Source organism: Macrotis lagotis, chromosome 5 (genome assembly GCF_037893015.1).
Source record: "Macrotis lagotis isolate mMagLag1 chromosome 5, bilby.v1.9.chrom.fasta, whole genome shotgun sequence".
In the NCBI taxonomy this organism is placed as follows: domain Eukaryota; kingdom Metazoa; phylum Chordata; class Mammalia; order Peramelemorphia; family Peramelidae; genus Macrotis; species Macrotis lagotis.
Genome location: NC_133662.1, coordinates 216,814,964 through 216,842,219, shown reverse-complemented (window position 1 = coordinate 216,842,219; position 27,256 = coordinate 216,814,964). Strand labels below are relative to the sequence as shown.

The window sequence follows — 27,256 nt, the reverse complement described above, 5'->3', positions numbered from 1 at the left end:
GTACCATATTGGTTTCATAGAAAGAGTTAGGCAAAGTTCCATCTTTCCCTATTTTTCCAAAGAGTTTATATAGGATTGGAACCAATTGTTCCTTAAATGTTTGGTAGAATTCACTTGTGAATCCATCAGGCCCTGGAGATTTTTTTTTAGGGAGTTCAATAATGGCTTGTTGAATTTCTTTTTCTGAGATAGGGTTGTTTAGGTATTTAATCTCTTCTTCATTTAACCTGGGCAACTCATATTTTTGTAAATATTCATCCATTTCACTTAGATTATCAAATTTATTGGCATAGAGTTGGGCAAAATAATTTTGAATTATTACTTTAATTTCCTCCTCATTGGTGGTGAGTTCACCTTTTTCATTTATAATACTAGCAATTTGGTTTTCTTCTTTCTTTTTTTTAAATCAAATTGACCAGAGGTTTATCAATTTTATTGTTTTTTTCATAATACCAACTTTTGGTTTTATTTATTAATTCAATAGTTTTTTGCTTTCGATTTTATTAATTTATCCTTTAATTTTTAAAATTTCTAATTTGGTATTTGATTGGGGATTTTTGATTTGTTCTTTCTCTAATTTTTTTAGTTGCATGTTTAGTTCATTGATTTCCTCTACCTCCAATTTATTCATATAAGCATTTAGAGCTATAATACATCCCCTGAGAGTTGCTTTGAATGAATCCCATAGGTTTTGATATGTTGTTTCATTATTATCATTATCTAGGATAAAATGGTTAATTCTTTCTATAATTTGTTTTTTGGTCCACTCATTTTTTAAAATGAGGTTATTCAGTTTCCAATTTGTTCTGGGTCTATATCTCCTTGGCCCAGTATCGCATATGACTTTTATTGCATTGTGATCTGAGAAAGATGTATTCACTATTTCTGCCTTTCTGCAGTTGATCATTAGGTTTTTATGTCCTAGTACATGGTCAATTTTTGTATAAGTTCCATGTACTGCCGAGAAAAAGGTATATTCCTTCCTATCCCCATTCAGTTTCTTCCATAATTCTACCATATCTAATTTTTCTAACAATCTATTTACCTCCTTAATTTCTTTCTTGTTTGTTTTATGATTCGATTTATCTAGATTTGATAGCAGGAGGTTGAGGTCTCCCACTAGTAGAGTTTTGCTGTCTATGTCTTCCTGTAGTTCTTTCAGCTTCTCCTCTAAGAATTTGGGTGCTATCCCACTGGGTGTATATAGATTCAATATTGAAATGACTTTATTGTCTATGGTACCTTTTAGGAGGATAAAATTTCCTTCCTTATCTCTTTTAACGCTATCTGTGTTTGCTGCTGCTTTGTCTGAGATAAGGATTGTTACCCCTGCTTTTTTTACTTCAGCTGAAGCAAAATATATTTTGCTCCAACCTTTTACCTTTACTCTATATGTATCTCTCTGCTTCAAATGAGTTTCTTGTAAGCAGCATATTGTAGGATTCTGGTTTTTAATCCACTCTGCTATTTGCTTATGTTTTAAGGGAGAGTTCATCACATTCACATTCAAGGTTATGATTACTAATTCTTTATTGCCCTCTGTGCTATCTTCCCTCTGTTTGTATTTTCCCCCCTTTCCTCCCCTTTTATCCATATTTCCCAGTATTTTGTTTTTGAATACCACCCCCTTCAGTGTGTTTGCCCTCCTATATCACACCCTCCCCTTTCTTTCCCCTTTCCCTTTTTCCCTTTTCCCTTCCCTTCCTTTTGTTATTTCCCCTTATTTCCCCCACTCCCCTTCCCTTTCTCCATCCCTCCTCCCCCTTTCCCCTTTTAATACTTGAAAGTTTAGATGTTTTATAAGTTAACTGAGTATGTGTAGGTTAACTTTAAGCCAAGTCTGATGAGAAGAAGATTCAGTTGTTTCTCCTCTGCTCCCTTCTTCCCCTCTATTACCATAGGCTTTTTGTACCTCTTAGTGTAATGAGATTTGTCCCATTCAATCCCCTCCCTCCTCCCGTCTCCTTCCTTTTCCTGGCTTTTCTTTCTGGGTTTTGTGGTTCGGATTTCTTTTAAGAGGTTTGTTTCATGTGATAGATGGGGAAGAGATCAGGAGACTTTAGAACTGTGCCTGTCTTCTCTCCGCCATCCTGGCCAGAAGTCCTATGTTCACTTTTAAAAAATTTCTCTTCTATTTTCCTTCTAATCCCATGATTTTCTTTTTTCTCCCTTAGCCTTGATTCCTCATGCAGAAAATGACTAATATGCAAACATATTAAACAGAAATAAATGTACAATGTTCACTAGACATTTTGCCACTGAAGGGAGAGGGGTGGGAAGGGAGAGTGGAAAAAATTGTGTAACTTATAAATAAGCATGTGGATTAGTGCTGAATTTCATAATATGCAATTGGAAAAATAAAATGAAATATCAATTTAAAAAAGAATAGTGTGCTTAAAGAAGAATGTGCTCAAAAGTGTAATTGTTGCAATCTGCTTCCACATATTGCCCCTACTCTTCTTCCTTAAAAGTTTTTAGTTTCTCATATTTTTTCTCTTTCTTTTTAATATTTTTCACATAATCCAACCCCTGAAGATAGAATTTGTTTTATAACTAATTCTTCCCTGAATCTATCTTTCTTCTGGGTTCTCTTTGTCCCCCTCTTTTCCAGTTACTGTTTCTTTCCCTGTAGAATTTAATGCATTTCTCTGCTAAATTCTTAGTGTGTATTCTGAACCCAGTTTTGTTTCAGATGAAAATGAAGTTTGTTTAATGACTGTTTCCCTAGTTTCTTCCTCAATATTTCTATAGTCTTCTTATGCATGTTATTATGTGAGATAATAAATTCCATCCCCTTCTTCCCCTAATATAATTCTTTTCCCTTTCTTTTAGTTCTCTTAAAATCATCAAAACATAATGAAACTATTCTCAATCCTCTCTCAGGATTCTGAGGGGACATTTGTTTTTGCTCTATTTGGATCATTCTTTCATTCCTTTCATTCTTTTCAGTTGCTCAGATGTATTTATCTTTCTGTGTTTTTTTCCTATGATTCCTATATTTGTTCTTCAGAGTTTACACTCAGCTCTGTTTTTTTTTTCAACAAAAATACCTGGAAATCTTATATATGATCAAAGGTCCTTTCCCTATAGAATCATGCTCAGTTTTTTTTTGGTAAGTTAACTTTATTTGTAGGTATTTATTTTTGTCTCTTGGAATATATTCTAAAGCCCTCTCCTTCTTGATAATGTAGCTGCCAAGTCTATTTTCTTAGTAATAAAGATGACAAGAAAAATAAAACTAAACATGTATGGTCAATCAAAGCAAATTTCCACATTATATCCTAGAAATATACCTTTCTCATTCTGCATTCTAAGTTCTTTGCCTCTCTATTAGGAGATAGTAGCATGCTTCATCCTCAAGCCTTTGAGATCCTGGTTGGTCATTATGCTCATCAGAGTTCAGTGTAATAGTATTCTATCATATTTATAAACCATAACTTGTTATTCCATTGCCCAATTTATAAGCACTGCTTCAGATTTTAATTCTTTGTCACCACAAAAAGTGTTTTAAGTATTTTTGTATATAATTAGAATTTGTTTTGCTTAGTTCTAATCTCTCAATTAATCTACCCTCTCTCTAATTCCCTCTTCCCTCCTTGTCCCCTTTCCCTTTTATTTTCTTGTTGAGTAAAATATATTTCTGTTACCATTTGTGTGTGTCCATACATTTCCTTTATTTGACCAGCTCAGATGAGATGAGGTTTGACTGTCAGCCAATCCCCCCCATCCTCCTTGTATAGCTGCTTACTTGTTCATCCCAATAATATAAGATAGTTTTCCTCAACCTTCCTTTCCCTTCCTCTCAGTGTATTCCTTGACCTCTCTCTTTCCATTTTTTTTGTTAAAGTCATCAAGATATAATTGAATAGAACTACTCTCAACTCTTGTCTTACTATATTCCTTCTAGGAATATAGATATATCAGATACTAATAGATATGTCAGAGAGGACCATATCATCTCACTATATTTGAATGTAAGCAGATTACTTTTGTTTTTGTTGTTGTTTAATTGTGTCCAACTCTCCATGTCCTTGTAGACCATACTGTCCATACAATTTTCTTGAAAAAGATACTGGAGGGGCGGCTAGGTAGTGCAGTGAATAGAGCACTGGCCCTGAAGTCAGGAGTATCTGAGTTCAAATCCGGCCTCAGACACTTAATAATTACCTAACTGGGTGGCCTTGGGCAAGCCACTTAACCCCATTTGCCTTGCAAAAAGACTAAAAAAAAAAAAAGATACTGGAGTGTTTTTTTTTTCATTTCCTTCTCCAGTGGATTACGGCAACAGAGGTTAAGTGATTTGCTCATGGTTACATAGCTGGAAAGTATCTGAGGCTAGACTGGAATGTTCTTAGATCTTCCTGTTGCCAGATCCAGTGTTCTATCTACTGAGTCATCTAGCTGCCTCTGATCTTTTAAATTGTTGATGATTCAAATATACCTTTTTTTTTGTGAGCATTTGAACTTCAACATTTCTCATCAGGAATGCTTGAAAGTTCTCTATTTCATTAGAGATCTGTTTTTCTCCCACCTTTTCTCCCCACTGTATTATATTTAATTTCACTGTGGCACTTGGTGGCAAGCCAATAGCCCTTGCCTTCTGGTATATTGTATTTCAGATTCTCTGCTCCTTTCTAATGGTGGTTGCTAAACCATGTGTGATTCTGATTGTGAATCCTCAATGCCTTTGAATTTTCTTTTTTTTTTTTTTTTGGCTGCTTGTAATTTAGTTTTCTTTTGGGTAGAAGTTTTGAGTCTTGGCTATGGCGTTCCTGGGAATTTTCACTTTAGGGTTTCTTTCAGGAGATGATAGCTAGATACTTTGTATTTCTACTTTGCCAGTGGTTCTGAGATATATGGGTAGTTTTCCTGAAATGTGATGGTCTTTGCTCTTCTTTTGGTCATGATGATCAGAGAGTTTAGTTTGAACTTTTTAAAAAAATTTTTTCTCCTTGATCTGTTTCCCAGATCAGTTTTTTAATAAAATATTTTACATTTTATTTTCTTTTTTTTCAGCTCTTTGATTTTGATTTACTATTTCCTGTTGCCTCATGAAATCTTTAACTTCTATTTGATCCATTCCAATTTTCAGGAAATTTGTTTCTTGTGCAAGGTTTTGTATCTTTTGGGCTAACCTGTTAATTCCCTTTCCAATCTTTTTTTCTAAAGCTCTCATTTCTTTCCCATTTTGTTACATAAGTTCTCTCATTACATTTATAAAAATATTTTTAGCTTTTTTAGACTTGTCTCATTTCCTCTAGGAGTTCTAATTGAGTTTGTGTTCAAGCTATGTTTTTTTTTCTGAGACTTTGCTTGTAGATGTGTTGGTAGGAGCACTCAATGCCAACATCCTAGCTCATTAGGTGGGGTTCTTTTTTTGTTTGATCAATCTTCCAGCCTACTTCCTAATTTGGTTCTGATCATAGCACTGGGCTTTGCCATACTTCTGGAAGGAAGGTCTGGGCTACTTTTTAAGGGGGAGTGAGTGTTGTATTATCCCAGGATTTCAGGGGAACTGCAAGCTTTCTTTCTTTTTTTTAAAAAAAATTTATTTATTTTTGAATTTTACATTTTCCCCCTAATCTTGTGTCCCTCCCCCCACCTCCCACAGAAGACAGTCTGTTAGTCTTTACATTGTTTCCATGGTATACATTGATCTAAGTTGAATGGAATGAGAGAGAAATCATATCCTTAAGGAAGAAAAATAAAGTATAAGAGATAGCAAATTTACATAATAAGATAACTTTTTAAAAAATTAAAGGTAAATAGTCTTTGGTCTTTGTTCAAACTTCATAATTCTTTCTCTGGATACAGATGGTATTCTCCATAGCAGATACCCCAAAATTGTCCCTGATGGAATGAGAAAGTCCATTAAGATTGATCATCAACTCCATGTTGCTGTTAGGGTGTACAATGTTCTTCTGGTTCTGATCATCTCACTCAGCATCAGGAACTGTAAGCTTTCAAAGCTCCCAAGAGCAGTCTGATGACTGCCCCCCTGATTTGAACTCTACAAGTTCCTGAATTGATCTGTGTTTTGGGTCTGTGCAAGAGTAGACTGCTACTGGATTCTCCATCAGTCTTCTTGGTTCAAAGAGGGAGAACTACAGGTTCCTGTTTGCTCTGGAATTCCTAACTTGGTTATTCTTCTCAGGGCTAGGCTAGATGCTAGAAGTGAAACCTGCTCTGAGCTTGCTCTGAGACATATGGCCGCTTTTCCTGACTTATAAACTTCTTTCTTTTCTTTGTACATAGCCCAAGTCTTCCTATTTGGGGGTGTCACTCCCCTGCACAGGCCTCCTTTTCATTCCTCACTGGATCTGTGATATGGAACTGAGAAGTGGACAAGAAAACTTCCCCCATCATGGTATCCAATTATTGACCTGGTGAAAGCTTGATAAGGTTTCCTCTTGTGTTAGTGCTCAGTCACTCCCTAGGTGCTGTAATGCTTTATTTGTGTCATATTTTTGGCCCAATCCTGTCCTAAGTATCTACAGATCTCCCTGTCTGGTTTCCTATGATTCATTCACTTTTTTCTGGATTTCCCCATCAGAATTTTGTCAGATGCATTTTCTAGATGTTTGGAGGAAGGTATGGAGGGGAGTCTATTGCCATGCTTCCTATCACTGCCTGTCTATCTTGTCTCTGTCTCTTTTCTTGCATTAGTTGACCATTTCTCAGTCTACTGCTCTTTTTTTTTCTTTCTATTGTCATATTTATGTGAAACCTGAGTTTATTCTGCCCCCAATCATTCCAACATCTTAGCCAGAACTGTAGATAAGAATATTTGCGCTATCTTCAATACAGAGCAAAGGTGAGGATTCAATGAAATAATCTTGGAAAAGCAGTTTCTAAGATGTAAAATACCATAAAAGGTTAGTTATTCTTTTTTTAAAATAGTGTTAGGCATTTCATTAGAGCTTTAAGATTTTCACTGAATTGCCAACCAAGATTTGTAAGAAAGAAGAAACACAAGTGTAATTATTAGAGATATTCCTGGGAAAAGGATTCGACTAAAGTAAGGGATTCTCTTACCTTCCCTTATCTTCCAGTGGTACTCATGTTAGGCAATCAATAAGTATTTATTAAGTGCCTGTGCTGTGCCAGGCTAAGTGATTGGGGGGGGGATACAAAAAGAGGCAAAAGACAGTCCCTTCCCTCAAGGAGCTCACAGTCTAATGGGAGAGACAACAAGCAAACAAGTAAAAACAAGTTAGATACATGATAATAAATATCAGGAGAGCTAGGGGAGGAGCCTTAGCATGCTGAGTAAGTCACCTGAGGTGGATTTGAGATGGACAAGGACAAGCATCAAAGAGGGCAAGAAATTTTAGATGAAATTTTAGTATTAGGACTAACTCACCAAATTAGTATGAGGACTAACACTATAATAATATAGGAAAAGGGGGTAATATGGGAGTAGAATCAGGACACTTCCTTTGCCCAGGTTGGGAAGCATCATGGTATTAGCCAGTGAAGAATGGGCTCTGAGAGGTCCAGTTTGACCCTGGTCCTAGTTCTACCACTTGCTAGCTCCGTGACTTTGTGTAAGTGACTAAGGTTCTCTGTTATTCAGTGGCTCGTTCCCCATCTACAAGGAAGGAATCGGGCTAGATGATCCCTGAGTTCCATTGTCCTCAAGGAGGAATCTATGATGCACCAGATCTTAGTCTGCTCCTAGAAGTTTGAATTATAAGGGACTTTTGGATTCAGGGACTCCATTTCAAAGGATGTGCCACCAGGGGGCGCTGGTTCCTTAGATTTTCCTTGGATCGACTGTCCATTTCCATTGACATCTAACCAAGGAACTCAGTCTCTCTTCCCCTTTCCCCCACTCCCCACCCCTCAATTATAAATTCAATTAGACAATGAAACAGTTAGAATTTATTGAGAACTCAGACCCTCTGACCTATTTATGTTAAAATTTGCCTCTGATTCTTTATTTTTCAGTGAAGTAAATTATTTGTACATTATATATCATAGTATGTAATATAACATTATATATAATAGTATGTAATACAATACAGCACAACAGTGTAACATCGTAAAAACTAAATATTATATATATATATATAAAATACTATTGCATAGTATAGCATAAAATTTCCCCAGGCAAGCTTTTTTTCCTGCCAGCTCCCACCTCTGCCCCTTTCTCCTTTCAGAACTCACTTCCAGATCCTATCAAAATCCTGATCCTAATTCTTATAGAATTTTAGAGGTAGAAGAAATCTACTTATGTATATCATTGCATTTGTCATATTAAACAATGAAAAGAATGATAGAATGGATCTAAGAGCACCTAGGTTCAAATCTCAGCTTTGTCATTTTACCTGGTCATTTGACAATTTGATCTTTTTAAAATATAGATCTGACCTTGTCACCCCACCCCTCAATCAGTAAACTCCAATAGTTCCTTATTTCCTCCAGGGTCAAATAGAAAATGATATATTGAGTTTTTAAAGTCCTTAATAACCTGGGTCCCCTCTGGCGGGTGAGTCTCAACTGCTGCCCTCTCACTGCAGATCCTTACTTCCTACTTTATACCTTACATCCATCCAAGTAATTTTAAATATAGTGAATTGTATTTCTGTACCTGCTGCCCCTGTGTGTCTTCCTTCTTTTGACTGGTTCAGAAGAGAGTGAGGTTCCTGTGTCATCAGTCATAACACCCCCACCACCTTTCTTTGTTTGCATAGAGGTCTACCCTGATGGTATGAAATAATTTTCTCAAATCTTCCTTTCCCTTCTCCCTCTTGCTAGCCTCTTTGCTGTAACTTTCATCAGACATTCTATTTCCCAACCCAAACCAAATGCATTTTTATTGACTTGGAATTAAGTGACTGGGATATATATATATATATATACATATATATACACACATATAGATGCATATATGCATATTTATATATACATAGACACTTAATATAGGCTTATTGGTTGGTTCAACATTACCAAAAAGGAATCATTTTCCCAGAACTGTGGGGTTGGGACATATTTTGGTACAGCAGACAGAGGAAGTCTGGAAGTGGCCTGGACTTGAGAGTCAGCAAGACCTGAGGAAGAGATAGGGAGAGAGGAAGACAGAGACAGAAAAACAGAGAGACAAAGAGAAAGGGGAGACAGGCAGGCAGATAGATACCTAGAAATAGAGAGGAAGGGGGGGAAGAGAGAGAGAGAGAGAGAGAGAGAGAGAGAGAGAGAGAGATTAATTTGATCAAAGTAATCCAGGTCCTTAGTGGCAGCACCAGGCCTAGAAAACAGGTTTCCTGGACTACCTAGCTAGCACAGTGCATCATCTGGAGTCAAGAAGACCTGAGTTCAAATTTGACCTCAGACACTTTCAAGCTGTATGACCCTTGACAAATTACAATCTCTTTCTGCTTCAACTTTCACATTAAAGGGGATAATAATGCCATCTACCTCACTGAGTTGGAGTAAAGATCAAATGAGATACTCACAGGAATCCATGTACAGAGTTTTGCAAACCTCGAAGTGGCTTTTTAAATACCATAGAAGTTCAAATATTATTCAAGCCATTTACTCTCTCATTGCCCCAAGCAACTTTCTAAATTACAGACCATCAAGGGAATTTTCCACACCCAGAATTCTCTACTCACGAATGAAACTGCAGATATACCCCCAACTCTACTGGGGGAAAAAAAACAGCTGGAGAACTGATCTCTGGAGCCACTCACTCACCAAAGTCCAAACCTGCATCCAGCTTTCTCATTTTATGGATCAATCAATTAGCAAGCATTTATTTGTACTGAATACTGTGTTAGGGAGACAAGACAATGAAGGAAAGAGCTCTTACTCTTCAGGAACTCTTAATTTAATAGGAAAGACAAGAAATATTTGAATACACATACAGAACAATGATAAAGAGAATGAATGCAAAATCTATGGAAGGGAGCAAGTTGTTGGTGGGATCAGGAAGGGTTTCTTATGGAAGGTGGTTCTAGGTCTTTTTATTTTAATTTTAATTTAATTTCATTTTTTCCAATTAAAGACAGTTTTCAACATTCCTTTTTTGTAAGCTTTTGAGTTCTATCTTTTTCTCTTTCCCTTCCTCCCCTGCCCCTCTGCCCCCTCCCCTTGACAGCGAGCAATCTGATAAAAGTTATATGTTAAATATGTAAAACATATTTCCTTATTAGTCATGTTCCTCATTAGTCAGGAATCAGAACAAAAAGGGGGAAAAAGCCACGAGAATAAAAAAAATGCTTTGGTCTGCATTGACCCCATAGTTTTTTCTCTGAATGTGGATGGTATTTTCCATCCTGGGACTTTTAGAATGGCCTTTAATCATGAGCTGCTGAGAGCAGTTAATTCTATCTTAGTTAATACAATGTTGCCATTAAGGTATACAATGTTCTGGTTCTGCTTGCTTGATTCAGCATCAGTTCATCTAAGTCTTTCCAGGTTTTTATGAAATCCAGCAAAGGGTCTGTCTTGAAGAAAGAGGATTCTGAGAATTTCCAGGGTGGAGAGAATGCATTCCAGGAAAGGGGGCGCAGAGAAACAGAGATGCAGGATGGACTCATGTCCAAAGGAGAGAGAAAGGGATGTGGGGGAGACACAAAGAGACAGAGACAGAAAGGACAGAGAATGAGAAGGAGAAAGAGAGGAGAGAATGGGAGAGCTAGAGCAGAGAGAGGGAGGGGCAGAGAAACAGAAAGGAGAAAGAAGAGACAGTCAGAGACAGATACAGAGACAGAGAGACAAAGAGAGAGGAGAGACAGACAGAGACAGACAGATACAGAGAAAGAGAAACAGGAAAGAGAGACAGAGACAGAGAGACAGAGACGGAGAGAGAGACAGAGACAGAGACAGAGAGAGACAAAGAGAAAGGAGAGACAGACAGAGACAGACAGATACAAAGAAAGAGAAACAGGAGAGAAAGAGAGAGACAGAGAGACAGAGAGACAGAGAGTCAAGAGGACCTGAGTTCAAATTGATCTCAGACTTTTATTAGCTCTCTGACCCTGGGCCAGTCATTTAACCCCAATAGCTGAAAAAAAGAAAACAGTTTTCCTAGTTTCCAAGCTAAAATTATCCTTTTTCTTCTCACCAATACTATCTCCTCTTCCCACTCTTAAGAAGCCTTCCTTGATCTCATCCACATCAATCTTAGAATTCAAATCACAGAACTTGAGAGTGGAATAGATCTCATGACCATCCAGTCCTCCCACAGACATAAGAAATCCCTATTATAAGATGCTCAAGGTGAAGGCCTCTAGGCCTGTTCCACTTCGGAACAGCTTCAATAGTTAAGAAGCTTTGCCTGACAGCCTCCATCAATCTCTGCAATCTCCACCAGCTACTCCTGGTTCTTCCCTCTAGGGCCAAACTCAACCCTCTAAATGACAATCTTCAAATGTAAGATCCATCATCTCCCTGGCCTTCCCTTCTCTGCAGTAAACAAATCTAGTTCTTTCCACCAATTTTTCTATGCCACCTTCCTAGGATCAATCTCCAACACATCACTAGTTCTTCTAAGCTACTTCTGACCAGGGTGAAGCTCACTGCTGCCCTGAATTCTTAAAACAATAACAATAATAATATTCATTCATTCCACACAGGGTTTCCTAATCCCATTCTTAACAGATCTCCAAGAAGGTAGGCTTAATCATAACTACCATTTCTATAGCACTTTAAGATTTGCAAAAACACTTCACTTGTTATCTCATTTGATCCTCCCAAATAACCCTGTTAGGTAAGTGCTATTGTAAAACCCGGGACAACCACGTGGCATAGTGACTAGAGAAATTGTCCTAGACTCAGGAAGACTTGAGTTCACATTTGACTTCAGGTATTTATTAGATGTTGGACCCTGGACAAGTCACTTCATCATCTTTACCTCAGTTTCTTATCTATAAAAGGATCTGGAGAAATAAATGGTAAACCACTCCAGTATCTCTGTCAAGAATGGGGTCATGACAAGTTGGACAGGATTGAACAACATTATAAATTCTATTTTGCAAATGAGGAAACTGAGACTGAGAGAGATTAAGAAACTTGTCCCCTGATCACCCAGCTGGTTGTCTGAGGTAGGATTTCATCACAGGTCCTCCTGATTCCAAGTCCAGCCCTTTGTTCCCTCTGCCATTCATTCAAATAACAAATCACACCTTTACCTTTGGTTGTGACTCAGCTATTCCATCCCTGGTTGTCTTCTCTTCCCAGCTACTCTTCCGCTTTCATAGGGAAGTCCCCAGGCATCTATCTAACACTCTATAATTTACAAACAAGCTACCTACCTTATCTCTTTTTTTAAATTAAAAATTTTTTTTTTTTATTTTTGCAAGGCAGATGGGGTTAAGTGGCTTGCCCAAGGCCACACAGCTAGGTAATTATTAAGTGTCTGAGGCTAGATTTGAATGCAGGTACTCCTGACTCCAAGGCCGGTGCTTTATCCACTACGCCACCTAGCCACCCTACCTTATCTCTTTATAACCTTTCCTGGATATCACCCACTGGACCAGGTACATTCTCAAAGGATTTTAGACTTCTAGATAGAAAGTTATCTAGATAGAAAATTATCTGGAAATCATCAAAGCCATTTTCTTCCTCCATCTATTCTTTAGCAGTGGATAGTTTTGGTTTTAAATCCTACCTCCCATAATTCCTTATGGCATGCCTTATTTGAACCTCCATATCCTTATCTGTAATGTGGCAATAAATAATACCTGGGAAGTATTGTCTCAAGAGGTTTTGTATGAAAAAAAATGAGATAAAGTATAAAGTTATAAAAGTATAAAATGAGATAAAGCATAAAAAGTAAAAAAAGATAAAGCTATGTTAACTTACATAGGAGGAAATTGGGTCCAGGGTGCTTTGTACAAATTCAAATTCTCAGCATATGATGAATAAAAAAATAAATTTATGGTTTAACATCTCTATTCTGCTTTCTGTGTGCTTGATTGAGCTCTATGGGAATATCTATATGAATGATAAGGTAAAGTCCTAAAGAATAGGATTGGGGGTGGGGTGGTAGGACCAGGGAGGCAGATTTTTCAGAGAGAGAGAGAGAGAGAGAGAGAGAGGGTAAACCATACACAGAATCAGAGAGACAGGGAGGTCAAGATTGGAGGGAGGCTACCAGTAAAATGACCCCTCAATGGAAGCCTTGTGTGTGATTCTACAAGTCTCACTGAGCCCCTGTCTTTGAGAGAGAAACCACTCTAGGGATGAAAAAAAGGGACCGTTTGCCGGTAGATTTCCCACCATCCTAAGTGAAGATGCTGTCTCTCTGTGTTTCTCTCTGTTGCGGTCTCGCTCTGTCTGTCTGTATCTCTGTTTCTGTCTCGCTCTTTCTCTTTCTGTGTGTGTGTGTGTGTGTGTGTGTGTGTGGAGAGAGAGAAAGAGAGAGGGAGAGGAAGAGAGAGAGAGAGAGAGAGAGAGAGAGAGAGAGAGAGAGAGAGAGAGAGGTGAGGAGTCAAGACCAATTCTGGAAAACTATGCTTTTGGGTAATGTTGGTAGATGGCCCTTAGGGAACAGAAGACAAAAGAGTTTAGTAGATAAAGGACCTTAAACTTAGGAAGCCCTGGGTTCAGGGCTGGTCTTTGACAAAGGCTTTTTGGCAAGTCCCTGGCTATAATTTACAAATGAATTGCTTCTCTGAATCAGTTGGAAGGCTTTTCCCACTCTATAACTTCTCCACATTGACACCCCCCAAAAAGAAAAATATTATCAAAGTCCATTATCTTACTGAATCCTTGCGACAATCTAGTGAGATAGCTATTATAGCTATTATTAACCCTACTTTACAGATAAGGAAATTGAGATATCGGGCAGTAATGTCACCTAAGGTGACATGGCTAGTGCTAGAATTTGGATTTGAATCCAGGTCCTCTCATTCCTAACTTAAGATTTAATTTGGAGTCAAAAGATTTGAGTTTAAATCTTGGCTTGGTAACTTACTGTGTGACCTTGGGTAAGTCATTGACCCTCACTCAATTTCAGTTTTCTCATCTATAAAATGAAGGTATTAGATTCTATGATTTCTAAAGTTTTTTACATCTCTTTTTTTGGGGAAGAGAGGCAATCAGGTTTAAGTGACTTGTCTCGGGTCACACAACTAGTAAATGTCTAAGATCAGATTTGAGCTAGATTTCCTGACTCCAGGGCCAGTTGACCACTTGGCTGCCTCACATCTCCTAATCTAGGATCCTATGAACAGCATTTTTAACCCATTGCCTGGCTCATAACTGGCCCCTAATAAATGGTTATTCATTTACTGAACCACCCCAGTCATTGGACTGAAGGAAGGGAGTCAGTGAACAAGACTTACCCCATTACAAAGGGTAATTATAATGAAGACTCTGCACTGTGACCCTCAAGACACAACCATCACAGCTTAGTCTTTCCAAAGTTAGTGCCTAAGATAGAGATCCAGAGAATACTAGGGAGTTGAAGGAGGGATTTATTCAGGAATATTGGGGGAGGAAGAATATTAACTTGTTTTTTCATATTCCTGAGAGGCTGTCATATGGAAGAGCCTTTAGGCTACCTTGTTTAGCCTAGGAAGAGTACCAGAACCACTGAGAGGCAGTTTTCAATTTTATAGAAGGAAGCAATGACCCACAATGTAATGGGATGCCCACTGGAGGTCTCCAAGTGGAAACTGGAGGATGGTCTGTTGGAGAAAGTATAGAGGGGATTTGCACTCTGAGGAGGTGTTGGTTTAGTTCGTTTCTTTGCTAGCTCTGGGATTCTAGGATGTTAGGAAAGGAGAGAAGGGTTTTTCCATTGTCTTTCACCTTCCTCACCCTCAGGGAGCAGAACACACCTTCTGTACCAATGTTTTCCGAAGTCCACAAAGACTGGGCCAGAGTTTAGCAGAAACTACTTCTCTAACCTTCCTGCTCCACCCCCAGTGGTCAAACCAGTCCAGGGATATGAGGGCAGAATCTCTCTGGCAACGAGTAAGGGAAGGGGCCAGGAATTGGAATGTGAGACAGTCTAGGTGTGTAAGTCAAATCCCAGACACCCTGGGAAGGAAGTGGGTTAGTGGAGGAAGGAGGGGCTGGAGGTGCAGTCAGGGGAAGCTGAGAATCAGTGGGATTTAGGACAATTCTCTGGAAACACTTTCCCTGATTGAAAAGGACCTGAGAGTGTGATAGGTTAATCTGGTGCCTCAAAGTGTTCACGGAACCCTCTCCCCCACCATGCTTCATTGTCATAGAAACATCTACAGGTGAAAGAGTTTTCCAATGCAGGATCCCATTCCTCACTTCTCTTAGAAGAATGGAACACAAAAATCTGCCCTGATTTGTGTGTGATTCTCCTTAGCAGGGTGGAGACAATTTGAGGTGTAGAGGGTTGCCCTTAGTCTGATAGGCTGGGCTCAGGGAAAGCTGGGAAGTAGATAAGGCTTGTCTTCTGTAAAACTCCTTTTCTCCCAATCAAGGTTCAGTCATCTTGCCGCTCACTGTAGCTTTGGAAAGTGCCTTAAAAGTGACCCCCCCCCATTTAGTCCTCTCTCCTTTAAAGCTTCTAATATTTAGTATAAAATGTGGATTAGTCTATTGGTGTTTGTGGGTGATTTCTCCAACAAATTACTTTGTTTATATTTATCTTATAGCCCACCCCCAGAGAAATGTAAGCTGCTTGAGAGCAGGGAGGATCCATTTTAAACTTTCTTTTTTATTATTATATTATCATTTTAAACTTCCTTTATTACATTATTTGTATTTTGTATTATACTGTTTAGCTGTTTTTCAGTTGTGTCTGACTCTTTGAGCCCCAGTTGGAATTTTCTTGGCAAAGATGTTGGAGTGATCAGCCATTTCCTTCTCCAGCTCATTTTACAGATGAGGAAACTGATTTGCCCAGGGTCACATAGCCAATATGCCTCTGGGACTAGACTTGAATTCAAGAAGTTCAGGCTTTCTGATTCCAGATCTGGTGCTCTCTGCTTTCAGTTAGTGGGTTTTAGAGGTGTTAAGCTAATTCACACACAAGTAAAAGTGACTGATAGCTTGTTAACACAATCTTTAAAGAGTACAATTTTACACAAAGAGATGACCCTCTGACCTTGGGTGATATTTTTCCCCCAAGGAGGCCTTTTCCTATGATTCTTGAGTTATACTGGACACATGGTTGGCTATTCTATCCTGAGAAGCACTGGGGTATAATGGATCCAGGATAGGGTCTTTGAGTTTGGAAAAACTGGTTTCAAAGCCTGTCTCAGACTTAACCAACTGTGTGACCCTGGGTGAGTCAACTTCCTTTTGCTTTTTTCCCTCATCTATAAAATGTGGAGAAGATGGATCTGGGGGCCTCTAAAGTCCTTTCTACTTCTTAATCTTATACATATTTCAGAATCACTCCTCAAAGCAAAATATTTTGTTCTAGTGTAGATTGAAACTTCTCAAATTGTATAGATACAAACAATAGAATTATTACTCTCTAGAGAAAGTTTTCTTTTTTGGACTGTGCAGAATGAGAAATGTGACTTCAACATCTTTCCACAGAAGCATCTCATTGGGGAGTGCCCCAAAATCATTTCCAAAGTTTTCTTGATATTTGTGGATAACTGGGAGGGGGGCATGTAGGATTACAGAGTACTGGAGAGAAGGGTCCTATTTTACATAATGGTCTGAATAAACTTTACCTCTTGCATGCTTTCAGATCATTCCTAGGTTATATTTCAGAGTGCTCCAAGAGTTTTCATTCAAAGACCATATACTTGACTGATTCATTGTCATTTCTAGAGATCATCAAGCAAAAAATTGGGGGAGCTAGGTTGGTGCAGTAAATGGCGCACTGGCTCTGAAGACAGGAGGACCCAAGTTCAAATCCAGCTTCAGACCTTTGATACTTATTAGCTGTGTGACTCTGAGCAAGTCATTTAACTCCATTTGTCTTTTCCCTTTTCCCTCCCCCCAACCCCAATGGAATAAATACTTGCTGGAAATTTTGTAGTTACATTGGAGGTAACAATTGTTTGCTCTCCTCTCAGATTCCTTCCAGTTTGGGATTCTGTGATTTAGCTGTGCACCTCCAGGTCCCTTAAAAATAGGATTCCATCAATGGAAACTCTTTAGTTGTTCAACTCCACAGGATCACCAAAAACAACCCCCCCCCAAAAAACCCCATTCTGGAACATAAATCTAGCACAGATATCTGTGGGGGGGGGCTGGGGATGAGAGATGGTTTGAAAAGATCAGAGTTCATCTCCTTGGGGAAATCTCTGTCCTATTTCTGCTTCCTCTACAGTATAACTTCTGCATACTTCACTAGTCATTGATCATGATTTCTAGTATTTTAAATATTGTGTTGAACATTTATTTAGAACTCATATCACTTAGCTATTTGTGAACTGGGGCTATTTTTACTCTTCCTAATATTTCTTAGGGTCTGGGAAATAGGTGCTTAATTTGATTGCAAAAAAGTAAGAGAATTTTTAAAAATCTAGTATGATAGGCCTAGACTAAAACTTTGGTTCCTCATGAAGGCATGGTGGTGACTCTGAGTTCTGGTACTAGATGGAAACATGAATCTGATGTCCATGGGTCAGATCAGCTAAGTTCAAATAGGCTATTCACGATATAAAGTTGACCAGCAGGAAAGCACAGGCGCACGCGTGCGCTTTCTCTCTCTCTCTGTATGTATATATCCATGTATTTGCAATTCATTAATTAACCTAAGACTTGGGATGTGCATTGGTGGTGAAAGTACCCACAATGAACTAACCATGGAACCTTCAAGCATTGGAGAAGCCCATTACAAATTTTCCACATTGGTTCTCACAAGAGTGCTCTCCAGGAGCAAGTATGCCAGACTTCAAACAACAGCTGTCTGGTCTAAAGGAGATGGCAAATTATTGAGAAAGAGAAGTTTAAAGCAGGATGTGTGTTTGGGAGACTCATAGGTCCATACATTATGGAGAAGCCAATAGTCAAGCAACTGTGACTGTGGGTATGGGAATTCCTTGCAGTGATGAAGGCAGTAACTTGTTTACAGACTTAGTAGACAACTCATGCTCACCTAAAGATCTGAAGAGTTGCATTATTTGCTCATGGTCACAAACCCAGGCCTTCCAGATGCCATATCTAATGCTCTACCATACCATGTTGCCTTTATACATATGTCCACTTTTTTTTTAAAAAAGCTCTATTTGTGAATTGCTGATGAGAACAGGTGGATAAAACTCTCACCAGTTTTGCTTGTTAGTTTTATGGCAATTAAAAATTGCTCCCATGGAACAATGTTCATTATCCACCACTGACTCATCTTTATGAAAACAGGATCATGTTTACAAGCCAGGGTTTCAAAAGACACTTGAAGTTCTGTTTAATTTGAAAGGATTAAGTATTCCAGGCACTCTTTACAAAAGTACATTTGGGGAGGGAGGGGAAGGGGGAAGAAACACAGGAACTAAGAAGGCTGGTCACAAGGAACACAAAAGCACTGCTGCTGACATATGAAAATGTGTCTCCATAGTTATCCTCTGGCCCAAAAGCTCTGGAAGGGACGGAGAAGGCATCTGTCCTCTTGTAGGCCAAAGGCACTCTTCATCAGATCCTAGAATCCTTGACCTAGAATGGAGCTCTGAGGTCATTGGCTTCATGGCCCTCATTGCTCTGAGAAGAAGACAGAAAGGCCAGACCACAAAGCCACTGGACTTATATTGGGGAACCTGGCTTTGAGGACTAGTTCTGCTAATAGCCAGTGGTGTGGTCTTGACTTTAGAACTGCTTACTCATCTGCAAAATGACAATTTTTAAAGGCCTCTGCCAACGCTAATATAATCTGGTTGCTGATTATGCAACTGGTGACCATCCTGATTCTTTCCTGGTATCTGAGTACTTTGTAGTTCTTTTATAAAGTGAGTGTGCAAATATGCATGAACACTGTATGTACACACCCATTCCATTTTCTAAAGCCAGAAGTGTGTGATCTAAATTTCTTCTCTTTTCCTCCCTGCCCCCCCCTTAAATAAAATATACCTTTTACACAACATTTTTCATTTAGTTAGTACAAGTAATTTTTCTTGGCAATATGATTTAACATGTTTTAATGTTGTCTCTGCTATAAAAAATGAATTTCCCATGAAACATTTGGCTTTACATGTGTTAATGAACAATTAATGCTACTGTTAAATGTCTGGACTTCATAACCAGTGACAAAGCTTTGCGACAACTTGATTATAATAGCCAACATGTGAATCATACTTTTTTTTTTACTTGTCAACACACAATCTACAGCAAAACTTAAATACTAGACCTATAAAACCTAACTGGATTAGTTGGATCCATTGCAATATTTGTGCTTATTTTTCTCAGAAGATAGGCTACTTGCAAAAATACACATTTTCTTTTGCATTTCCCCACCCCATTTATTACACTGTAGAAGAAATACATTATTCAGTGCATTTCCTAAGAAATAAACTTCATTATAGTATATATCTCTCTATATATCTATGCCACAAAGAAAGAGCACAATGCAACTTTTAAGATTACCATTTAAAGAGAGGTAATAAACATATTAAGAGCTGCAGACCCCCCTCTCTAGTTGAGAAAGTTTAGCCATTTATCATAAACATTGTTAATTTGTTCCCATTATGAGGATGAAATTCAGTGCACAGTAGAAGCTTTGGACAGTTTTAGACCTTTGCCCCCCAACCCCCTGCCCCAATTTATCATTTTGTAGCTATCTCAGGGCAGTTTAATTAGTAACGTCACTAGTTTCTCTTGGTGGCAAAGGGACTACCACCAGATCAAACCATGAACCCTGTGAATTTATGTATCAATTAAGAAATAACCAACTGATTTATAGAGTGATTTCTATTCGGTGGTTTTCTCTCCTCAAAAACTGATGCCAGATAAAGAGGGAACAGATTTAAAATTGTAAGAAGGAACTGAAAGTTACACATCTGAAAGGCTGTTACAAGTGATGCTAAATATTAAAATGGTGTCCCCAGGGAGTCAGGCTAAGATTCCAACTCTCTGCAGACATTTATGAAGAATAAAACATTCATCTGTCTGGGCTGGGTTAAGAATAGACTGGATTGCAGAGAGAGGACTGACCCTACCCTTTTTGGAGAATTAAGTCACCTTAGCAAGTTTATGTAAAGTTAAGAAATAATCTGCTTTCACCCTTCCTTGAAATGTCTATACTGTATATCTATATCTCTCTTCTATGTCATCTGGGAACTGGGAAAGTAGGGTCCCTGGGAGGAATTGTTAAAATGAGGAAAAAGCCAGATTACCATGTCTTTCTTCCAGGAACATTCTCCAGGATGATTGGGATTCAGCTTTGGAAATTCAAAGAGTGAGGGAGCAACTCTACCCACTGCCCTCCGGAGACCATTCCTCCCAGCAGCACAACTGAGAGCAAGCTGGCTACTTTGGTAGGTAATCTTAATGTGCATTTCTGCTTTTCCTTTACGCAGTACTGGAAACTTCAAGAATATAATCACACTAAAATTTATATTCTATATGCATGTGGTAGGTGTGTGTATGTTAACGTACATGGATGTGTATCTATACTGTCATAGGAAATGTATCTATCTAGGCAAATGTTAATTTGGTTCCCAAGTAACAGTCACCATAAGTTGGCAGGCTGGAACAGCACATGTGACCATTTGCTAAAACCTGTGTAATTTGGACTTAAAACATTACAAAATGAGTAACTTTCAAGTTATTGCTTTTTGATTACATAGTAAATAGGATCCCATCATTCTGTCACAAGACATTTTATACAGAATGTTTAACAATTTTCCTTTTCAAGTAATAGTAACATTTTGGACTCAGCAGTTCAACACACAACAGCAGATGCTCAAAGAATTTTTTTTGGGGGGAGGGATGGAAAGGGGAAGGGATTTGACCTTTAGCAATCTCATGTCATCCAAGAACTGCTGCCAGGATATTTAAAAGTCACAGAAAGGTGAGCATCTCAAGTGCTTACTGCTCAGGAGGGCTTGGTGGGGGCTTGTCAAAGCTCTCAGTTCATGTTCATATTCACCTGGAAAAAGCCTTTGTTTTACTACTGCAGCCTTATTTCAGAACAGTTTGTATTAAGAACACTCTAAAAGGATTCAAAACAATGTTGATTTGGAACATTCTGGAGTCATGCAAGGTCTCATTTTCTGACAGGAGATGACCCCCTTTCATGTGTTTTGCCACAGACCCACAGTCATATGGCAGGCAGTCTTATTTCAGGCACTTTTTATACATGTTCATCTGGAATAAAAATCTGCATGAACCATTTCTGCATAATTTAAAGTGAATGTTTCCCATCCCAGAATAGAGAACAAGTTGCCACCTGGTCCTTACAAAGCTCTTCTCCATCACAACACGATGGAGATTGTTCAGACTGGAGACATCTTTGAGGTGCCTTTTCCAGCTTCAGTACAAAAATCTGAGACACAAAACCCAAACTACCCAGGTTCTACTTTAAAAAAATACAAAAAAGGTGAAAATACACTAAAATGTATCAAAGAAAATTTCCACCACTATCAAAATAAATAACATGGTCTGACCCAATGGTCTGTCTTTAAGCACTTGGACGAAATGCAATGGAATGTCAAAGAGAGTCTCCTAGAGACTAGCTGCTGGTGGGCAGGAGTATCTCCATGTCTTTGCCATTGGCGACCACGGCATTAGCAGAGCAGCTACTGGAAAGGTCATCCGTGGTGCCTAAAGAGGCTGCCTGGGAAGGGGTTTTGGTTAGTGGAGTGGTAGGGGATGGTGCTGGGGTGAGGCCAGGCTTTTTGGGAGGGATGGGTGGAGGGTTCCCTCTCTCAGCTCTGGGGATGGTAGGTGATTTGATCCCAGGAGATAGGGGGCTCAGGGGGCTGGACACTTTCCCTGGTGTGGGTGAATGGCTGGTGTCACCTCTTGGGCTGGTGGTATTGGCCAAATTGCGATAGTCTGTGCCAAAGGGAGAGCTGTTGGGAGAAACAGGCTTGATGGGTCCTTGTTGGCTGGTGAACCTGGAGAGCACTTGAGTGACCGTGTTTCGGGCTAGCTGCTTGGCAGCAGAGTTGTCCACTAGGGTGGGGGACAGCTCCCTGGAGGGCGGGCTCTGTAAGCCACTGGTGTGTTGGTCCTGATCAGCTTGGGCCTGGAATTTGTGCCGAGCTGCATGAAACCGTTGGTTGATTCCCACTTGGTAGGATGACTGGTAGCCGGGGCTGCCAGCTGCTGAGCCCACGAGGCGTTTTGTTAGGACTGGTGAAGAACAAGGGGAAGAGGTCAAAGAGGAGGCAGCGGTGCTGCTTGGAGACAGAGAGCTCCCTGTGGAGGGCAGGGAAGTGGCCAGGGGAACGTGAGGCTCCGGCCCCACGGGAGACCCACCGTTCTCCATCATGTGATCCTGGCTGGACCCAGCAGATTTCTCTCGGGGTGACATCGGATTTTCTGCCCCACTGCTTGGTAGCAGATCCCTGATGGTCTGCATTTCCATGTCGCAGTGACCATTGGTTTTTGCATAGGAGTGTATGGATGGGGAAGGGCCTGGGGATCCCACAGCTGTTGACTTGGTTGGGTTATTGCTCCCAGGGGTTCTTTCTGCTAGAGGATTCTCAGTTTGGCAAAAGACGGACACTAGCTGAGGGGAGTCGGTGGCAGTGCCCTTGCTGCTGGTCCCGGGGGTCTGGGGGGGCTCTCCAGGACTGCTGCAGGGTTGAGCAGCCTCTAGATCCCTCACAGTTTTCCTCAGTGTCTCCATTTCCTCCTTGAGGGTCTTGGTGCGGTTCTCCTCGCGCTTCAGCTTGGCTCTCAGCTGCTCCCGCTCGATGTCAAACTCGGAAAGCTGCTTCTCCACTTGGGCCTCAGTCTGCAGGCCCCGCTTCCGCTCAGCTGCCAGCTCTTCCTCCAGCTTGCTGGCCCGGCTCTTCTCTTTCTCCAATCTCAGGCTCAGCTCCCCAGCTTTCTGGCCCTCCTCAGCGGCCTTGCTGGTGGCTTTCTTGCACTCCATCACCAGCATGGAGGAAAGCTGTTTGTGGCGGAACCTCTCCTCCTCCAGTTGGCTGGAGAGCTTCTTCTGCTCCTTTTCAAACTTTTTCACTTGAGACTTTTCAAATTCCAACTGGGAAAAAACAACCACCACACATCGTAATTAGGACAGGAAATGAAAAAATATCTACGACTCTCTTTGTATTTGGGAGGAGGGGAAGATAATCAATTCAATATTCTCATTTAGAGTTGACCAGAATACAACTTTGTTTTTGTTTTTGCAAGGCAGTGGGGTTAAGTGACTTGCCCAAGATCACACAGCTAGGTGATTATTAAGTGTCTGAAACCGAATTTGAACCCAGGTCTTCCTGACTACAGGGCCAGTGCTTTATCCGCTGAGCCACCTAGTTGCCCCACCCAAGATCTTTTTAGCATGGGTTGACATTTGTAAGGTGACCCAGCTCCCTTTCCTTATCTCAGTATAAAACTTCAAAATAATTAAAATACATTTAAAAGGAAATAAAAATTGGATGTGATTAAATTTTTTTCCTGATGATTCAGGAAGCACTCCTAGTTCTTGCACTGAAGATCAGCATTATGAGCATCAATTATCATTATCCTCTAAATATGTGATGAACCAAGATTCCTGTTCACCCTGATTGATATGGGGTGTCCTCAAAGTCTTAGTATAGTTTTAAGACTTAAAACTCTTAAGACTAGTCAGGGCATAGGATCCCAGAAGGTAGAACCAGATGGGATCTTTGAGACTAATCATCTAGCATAACCAAAACATCTGACAGCTGGGGAAACTGGCAGCCCAGAGAAGTGAACTAATTTGTCCACAGTACATTGCAGTGGATTCAATCTAAGTCTTCTGGCTTTAATCCCCAAAGAAAAGGTCAGATTATCAGTTTAAATGATAATAATTACTCAATTTACATTGCTCTTCAAAGCTTAAAAAGTAGAATCTTCTTATCAACCTGTGAGGTATATGGAGAAAGTATTATTATCCCTTACAGATGAGCAAACTGGGACTCAGGGAGGTTTGGTGATTTGCCTAAAGTCAGCTGAAGCTAAGACTCAAACCTAGTTCTTATTACTCTTAAGGCCAGGATTCTTTCCATTTCACAAGGATAACTATCAAAGGGGCACAAACTGGGGGGGAGGGCAGCTAGGTGATGCAGTGTATAGAGCATTGGCCTTGAAATCAGGAGGACCTGAGTTCAAATGTGGCCTCAGGGGGCGGCTAGGTGGCGTAGTAGATAAAGCAACGGCCTCAGAGTCAGGAGTACCTGGGTTCAAATCCGGTCTCAGACACTTAATAATTACCTAGCTGTGTGACCTTGGGCAAGCCACTTAACCCCATTTGTCTTGCAAAAACCTAAAAAAAAAATGTGGCCTCAGACACTTAATAATTACCTACCCGTGTGATATTAAGCAAGTTACTTGCCTTGCAAAAAATATAAAAAAAAGAAAAAGGGGACACAAATGATTTACTATATAATAATAAATCTATCAGTTCTTGAACATAAATAGAAAAATGTATTTGATTTTGAGCAAAGATCTCTGGATTTGGATTCAGAGGACATGGGTTCTAATTCTGCTACTTACCTGTAGACCTTAAGGAAATCACTTATACACTATCAGTTAAAAAAAAGAAAGGTTAAGGTCCCTTCCAAAAAAAAAAGGTTAAGGTCCCTTCCAAATCTAACATTAACAAAATTGTGACTATATCCCAACAGTCAGCAGATAATAAAGGGTATGAGGCAATGGGGGTGGAGAGGGATCAAAGGATGAAGTTGAAGCTGTTAAAGCATTCAACTGACCTTCTATTAGTTGGGACCTACCTGCTGAGTCAGCCGTTCCCGCTCCTTCTCCAACATGCACGTGACATCATCGCCTTCAGCTGTGTCTTGAGCATGTCTTTGTCTTTCCTCCTCAAGATCTAAGATCACCTAACAAGTACCAAAAAAAAAAATCACAACCAATTCATCTCAATATCATAATGCATTCACCATTTTCTTATAATTTAACTAAATATTAGTGGTCAATAAGAGAAGATTAAAGCCTATATATCACATAATATTAGAGTTAAAAAGAACTTCAAAGATCATCTAATTCAGTCCACACATGACCAATAAATCCTTTTACTGTATCTCTAACAAATGATCTGTCAGCGTTTGCTTGCAGATCTCCAGGGAGAAGCCAGTGCCATCTCCAAGGACAGCCCATTCCACTTTCAGATGACTAGTTTTTAGGAAAGGTAGGTGTGTGTGTGTGTGTGTGTATTTACATTAAACTTAAATCTACTTCTTTGTAACACTGACTAATTGCTTCTAGTTCTGGTTGCCTCTTGGGAGTAAAACAGAATCCCTTTTCCACATAACCTTTCAAATAAGTCCTCCATGATCCTTTTCTTTTTCAAGTGAAACATTACAGTTCATCCATAACTTTCTTAAAAATGTGCTGATTGGGATAAAAGACAATACTTCAGATGTGGGCTGACCAGGACAGAATTAAATGAAGCTCTCAAAAAAAAACCAAAACAGAAAAAAAAATATGAAGCTCTCAACTTCCTTGGTATGGTTGGAAAACCTAATGTAAAAATCAACATTTGTGGCTAACATATCAGACTGCTGGCTCATACTGAATGTATAAGTCCACTAAAACCCACAGATATTTTGCAGGTGAATTGCTGTTTAGCCATGCCTTTCTCATCTTATTTTTGTGAAGTTAATTTTTTTGAGTTCATGTGCAATGCTTTAGATTTATCACCTAAATTAATTTTTTTTTTTAGATCCAGCTTAGATCTGTCTAGCTCAATAAACACTGGTTAAATATCGACTCTATGGAAGGCATCATACTATATGCACTGGGAAAACAAGACAAAAATGACAGGATCTCCTTTTGAGAACCTTGTATTTCATTCCAGATTTTCTTCCAAGTTGTCACTGACCCATTATGACTGCTCTTTGGGTTCAGACATCAGTCAGCTCTGAATCCAACTAACTATACCAACTGTTTAGTCTAAACACGTCTAGAATACAAGAATAGGAAGATAGACTTTGTCAAATTCTTTGCTAAAATCCTGGCAAATTCTATCTATAGCATTCCTCTGATTGAGGAATGTAGTAACACTGTCAAAAAGGGAGATGATGTTAGTCTGGCTGGTATGAACTACAGTTTATGAAACTGTGCTGATCTTTGCAATTGCCCCCTCTTTAGACCAGCCCTTTAAAAAACCTTCTAGAATTTTGCCAGATGGTGAAGCTATATCTACTATCGTTTAGTTTGCAGACTCTATTCTATTCCTTCTTGAAAAAGGAGGCACCTGCCCTTCTCCAGTCCTGCACACCTTTCTGACTCCATGATTTTTCAAAGATAAATTGAATGCGGCTCAAGAATCACAGTTGGCAGTTCTGAAGATACTTGAGATAGAGTTAATTTGAGTTTGTAGTTTAAACTCTTTAAGAAGATCTCTTACTATCTTCCTTCCTTATCATGATTTTCAACTCCCTACTAGCTATTTATACTTTATACTTTTTAGTCCAAAGATTAATCTCTTTGCCTGAAAAAAAAAGGAAAGAAAATAGGACTTCATTAGTTCTGCCTTCTCTCCATTAAGTTTTCCTTGGTTAATCCTCTGGCATTCTCCTTGCTTTGATCCTCTTCTTTCCCTCATTATAAACTAAAAATTTCTTTTTATTATCCTTTGATGGAGATATATTTTAAAATCCAAGCTGGTTGAGGAATTTCTTATGTTTCTACATTGGTCTCCTTAGATAATTTCCCCCCCTTTTTTTCCCAATGGAGCTGTTTACCTTTGCATAATCAGAAATTTATTCTTGAAGACTTTGTTTTTCCTGTGATGACTTTCATCATAGGACTTTTGCCCACAGTCTCCTCACTTTCCTTCATCTGAACCCTTTGACATTGGATGTTCCTAAATTCATGGTGCAGGTCAAAGTCAACATGTTTAAGCTTTCCTATTCCTTTTCATAAAACATTCTAAAATGCAGTGGTTACATCCTTTTGAGAGTGTCTACCTCAAAACCCAAGTCAAACCAGAACCTAAAATGTTAGAGTGGACTAAGGTAACTAAAATAGGGGACCTTCCTTACCCAAGTACCCTGTTTAATTACAGTATGTTAAGAATTGAAAGGAAAGACCTCATTCAGTCTAATGCTCTCATTTTACAAATGAGATGTAAAAGGTTACACTTGTCCAAGGTGTCACAGCGGAATTGTGGTTCAAAACCAGATTGGATCACCTCACTCTTGATCCAGTGCTCATTTCACATATTGCTTGCCTTTTCTTAAATGTTACATGACTTATATGATAATGGAGA

The 27,256-nt window shown here is 39.3% G+C and overlaps 2 protein-coding genes across 4 annotated transcripts in view; one reads left to right on the top strand and one right to left on the bottom strand.

Annotated features, from left to right (window-relative positions):
• ST7L (suppression of tumorigenicity 7 like) overlaps positions 1–27,256 on the top strand; it is a 187,233-nt gene that overhangs the window by 152,224 nt on the left and 7,753 nt on the right. Inside the window, exon 13 of one of the 2 annotated variants that reach the window (XM_074188445.1) lies at positions 20,236–20,360. In XM_074188445.1, the coding sequence (XP_074044546.1) occupies positions 20,236–20,341 (106 nt within the window). In that variant the 3' untranslated portion in view covers positions 20,342–20,360. Of the gene's footprint in view, positions 1–20,235; positions 20,361–27,256 lie in introns of those variants that run through there. The other variant, XM_074188444.1, reaches the window with a different exon arrangement.
• Positions 15,642–27,256, bottom strand: part of CTTNBP2NL (CTTNBP2 N-terminal like) — a 75,339-nt gene continuing 63,724 nt past the window's right edge. For both annotated transcript variants that reach the window (XM_074188440.1, XM_074188441.1), the window contains exons 4-5: positions 24,756–24,863; positions 15,642–23,041 (exon numbers count right to left, since the gene is read on the bottom strand). In XM_074188440.1, the coding sequence (XP_074044541.1) occupies positions 21,557–23,041; positions 24,756–24,863 (1,593 nt within the window). In that variant the 3' untranslated portion in view covers positions 15,642–21,556. The remainder of the gene's footprint in view (positions 23,042–24,755; positions 24,864–27,256) is intronic.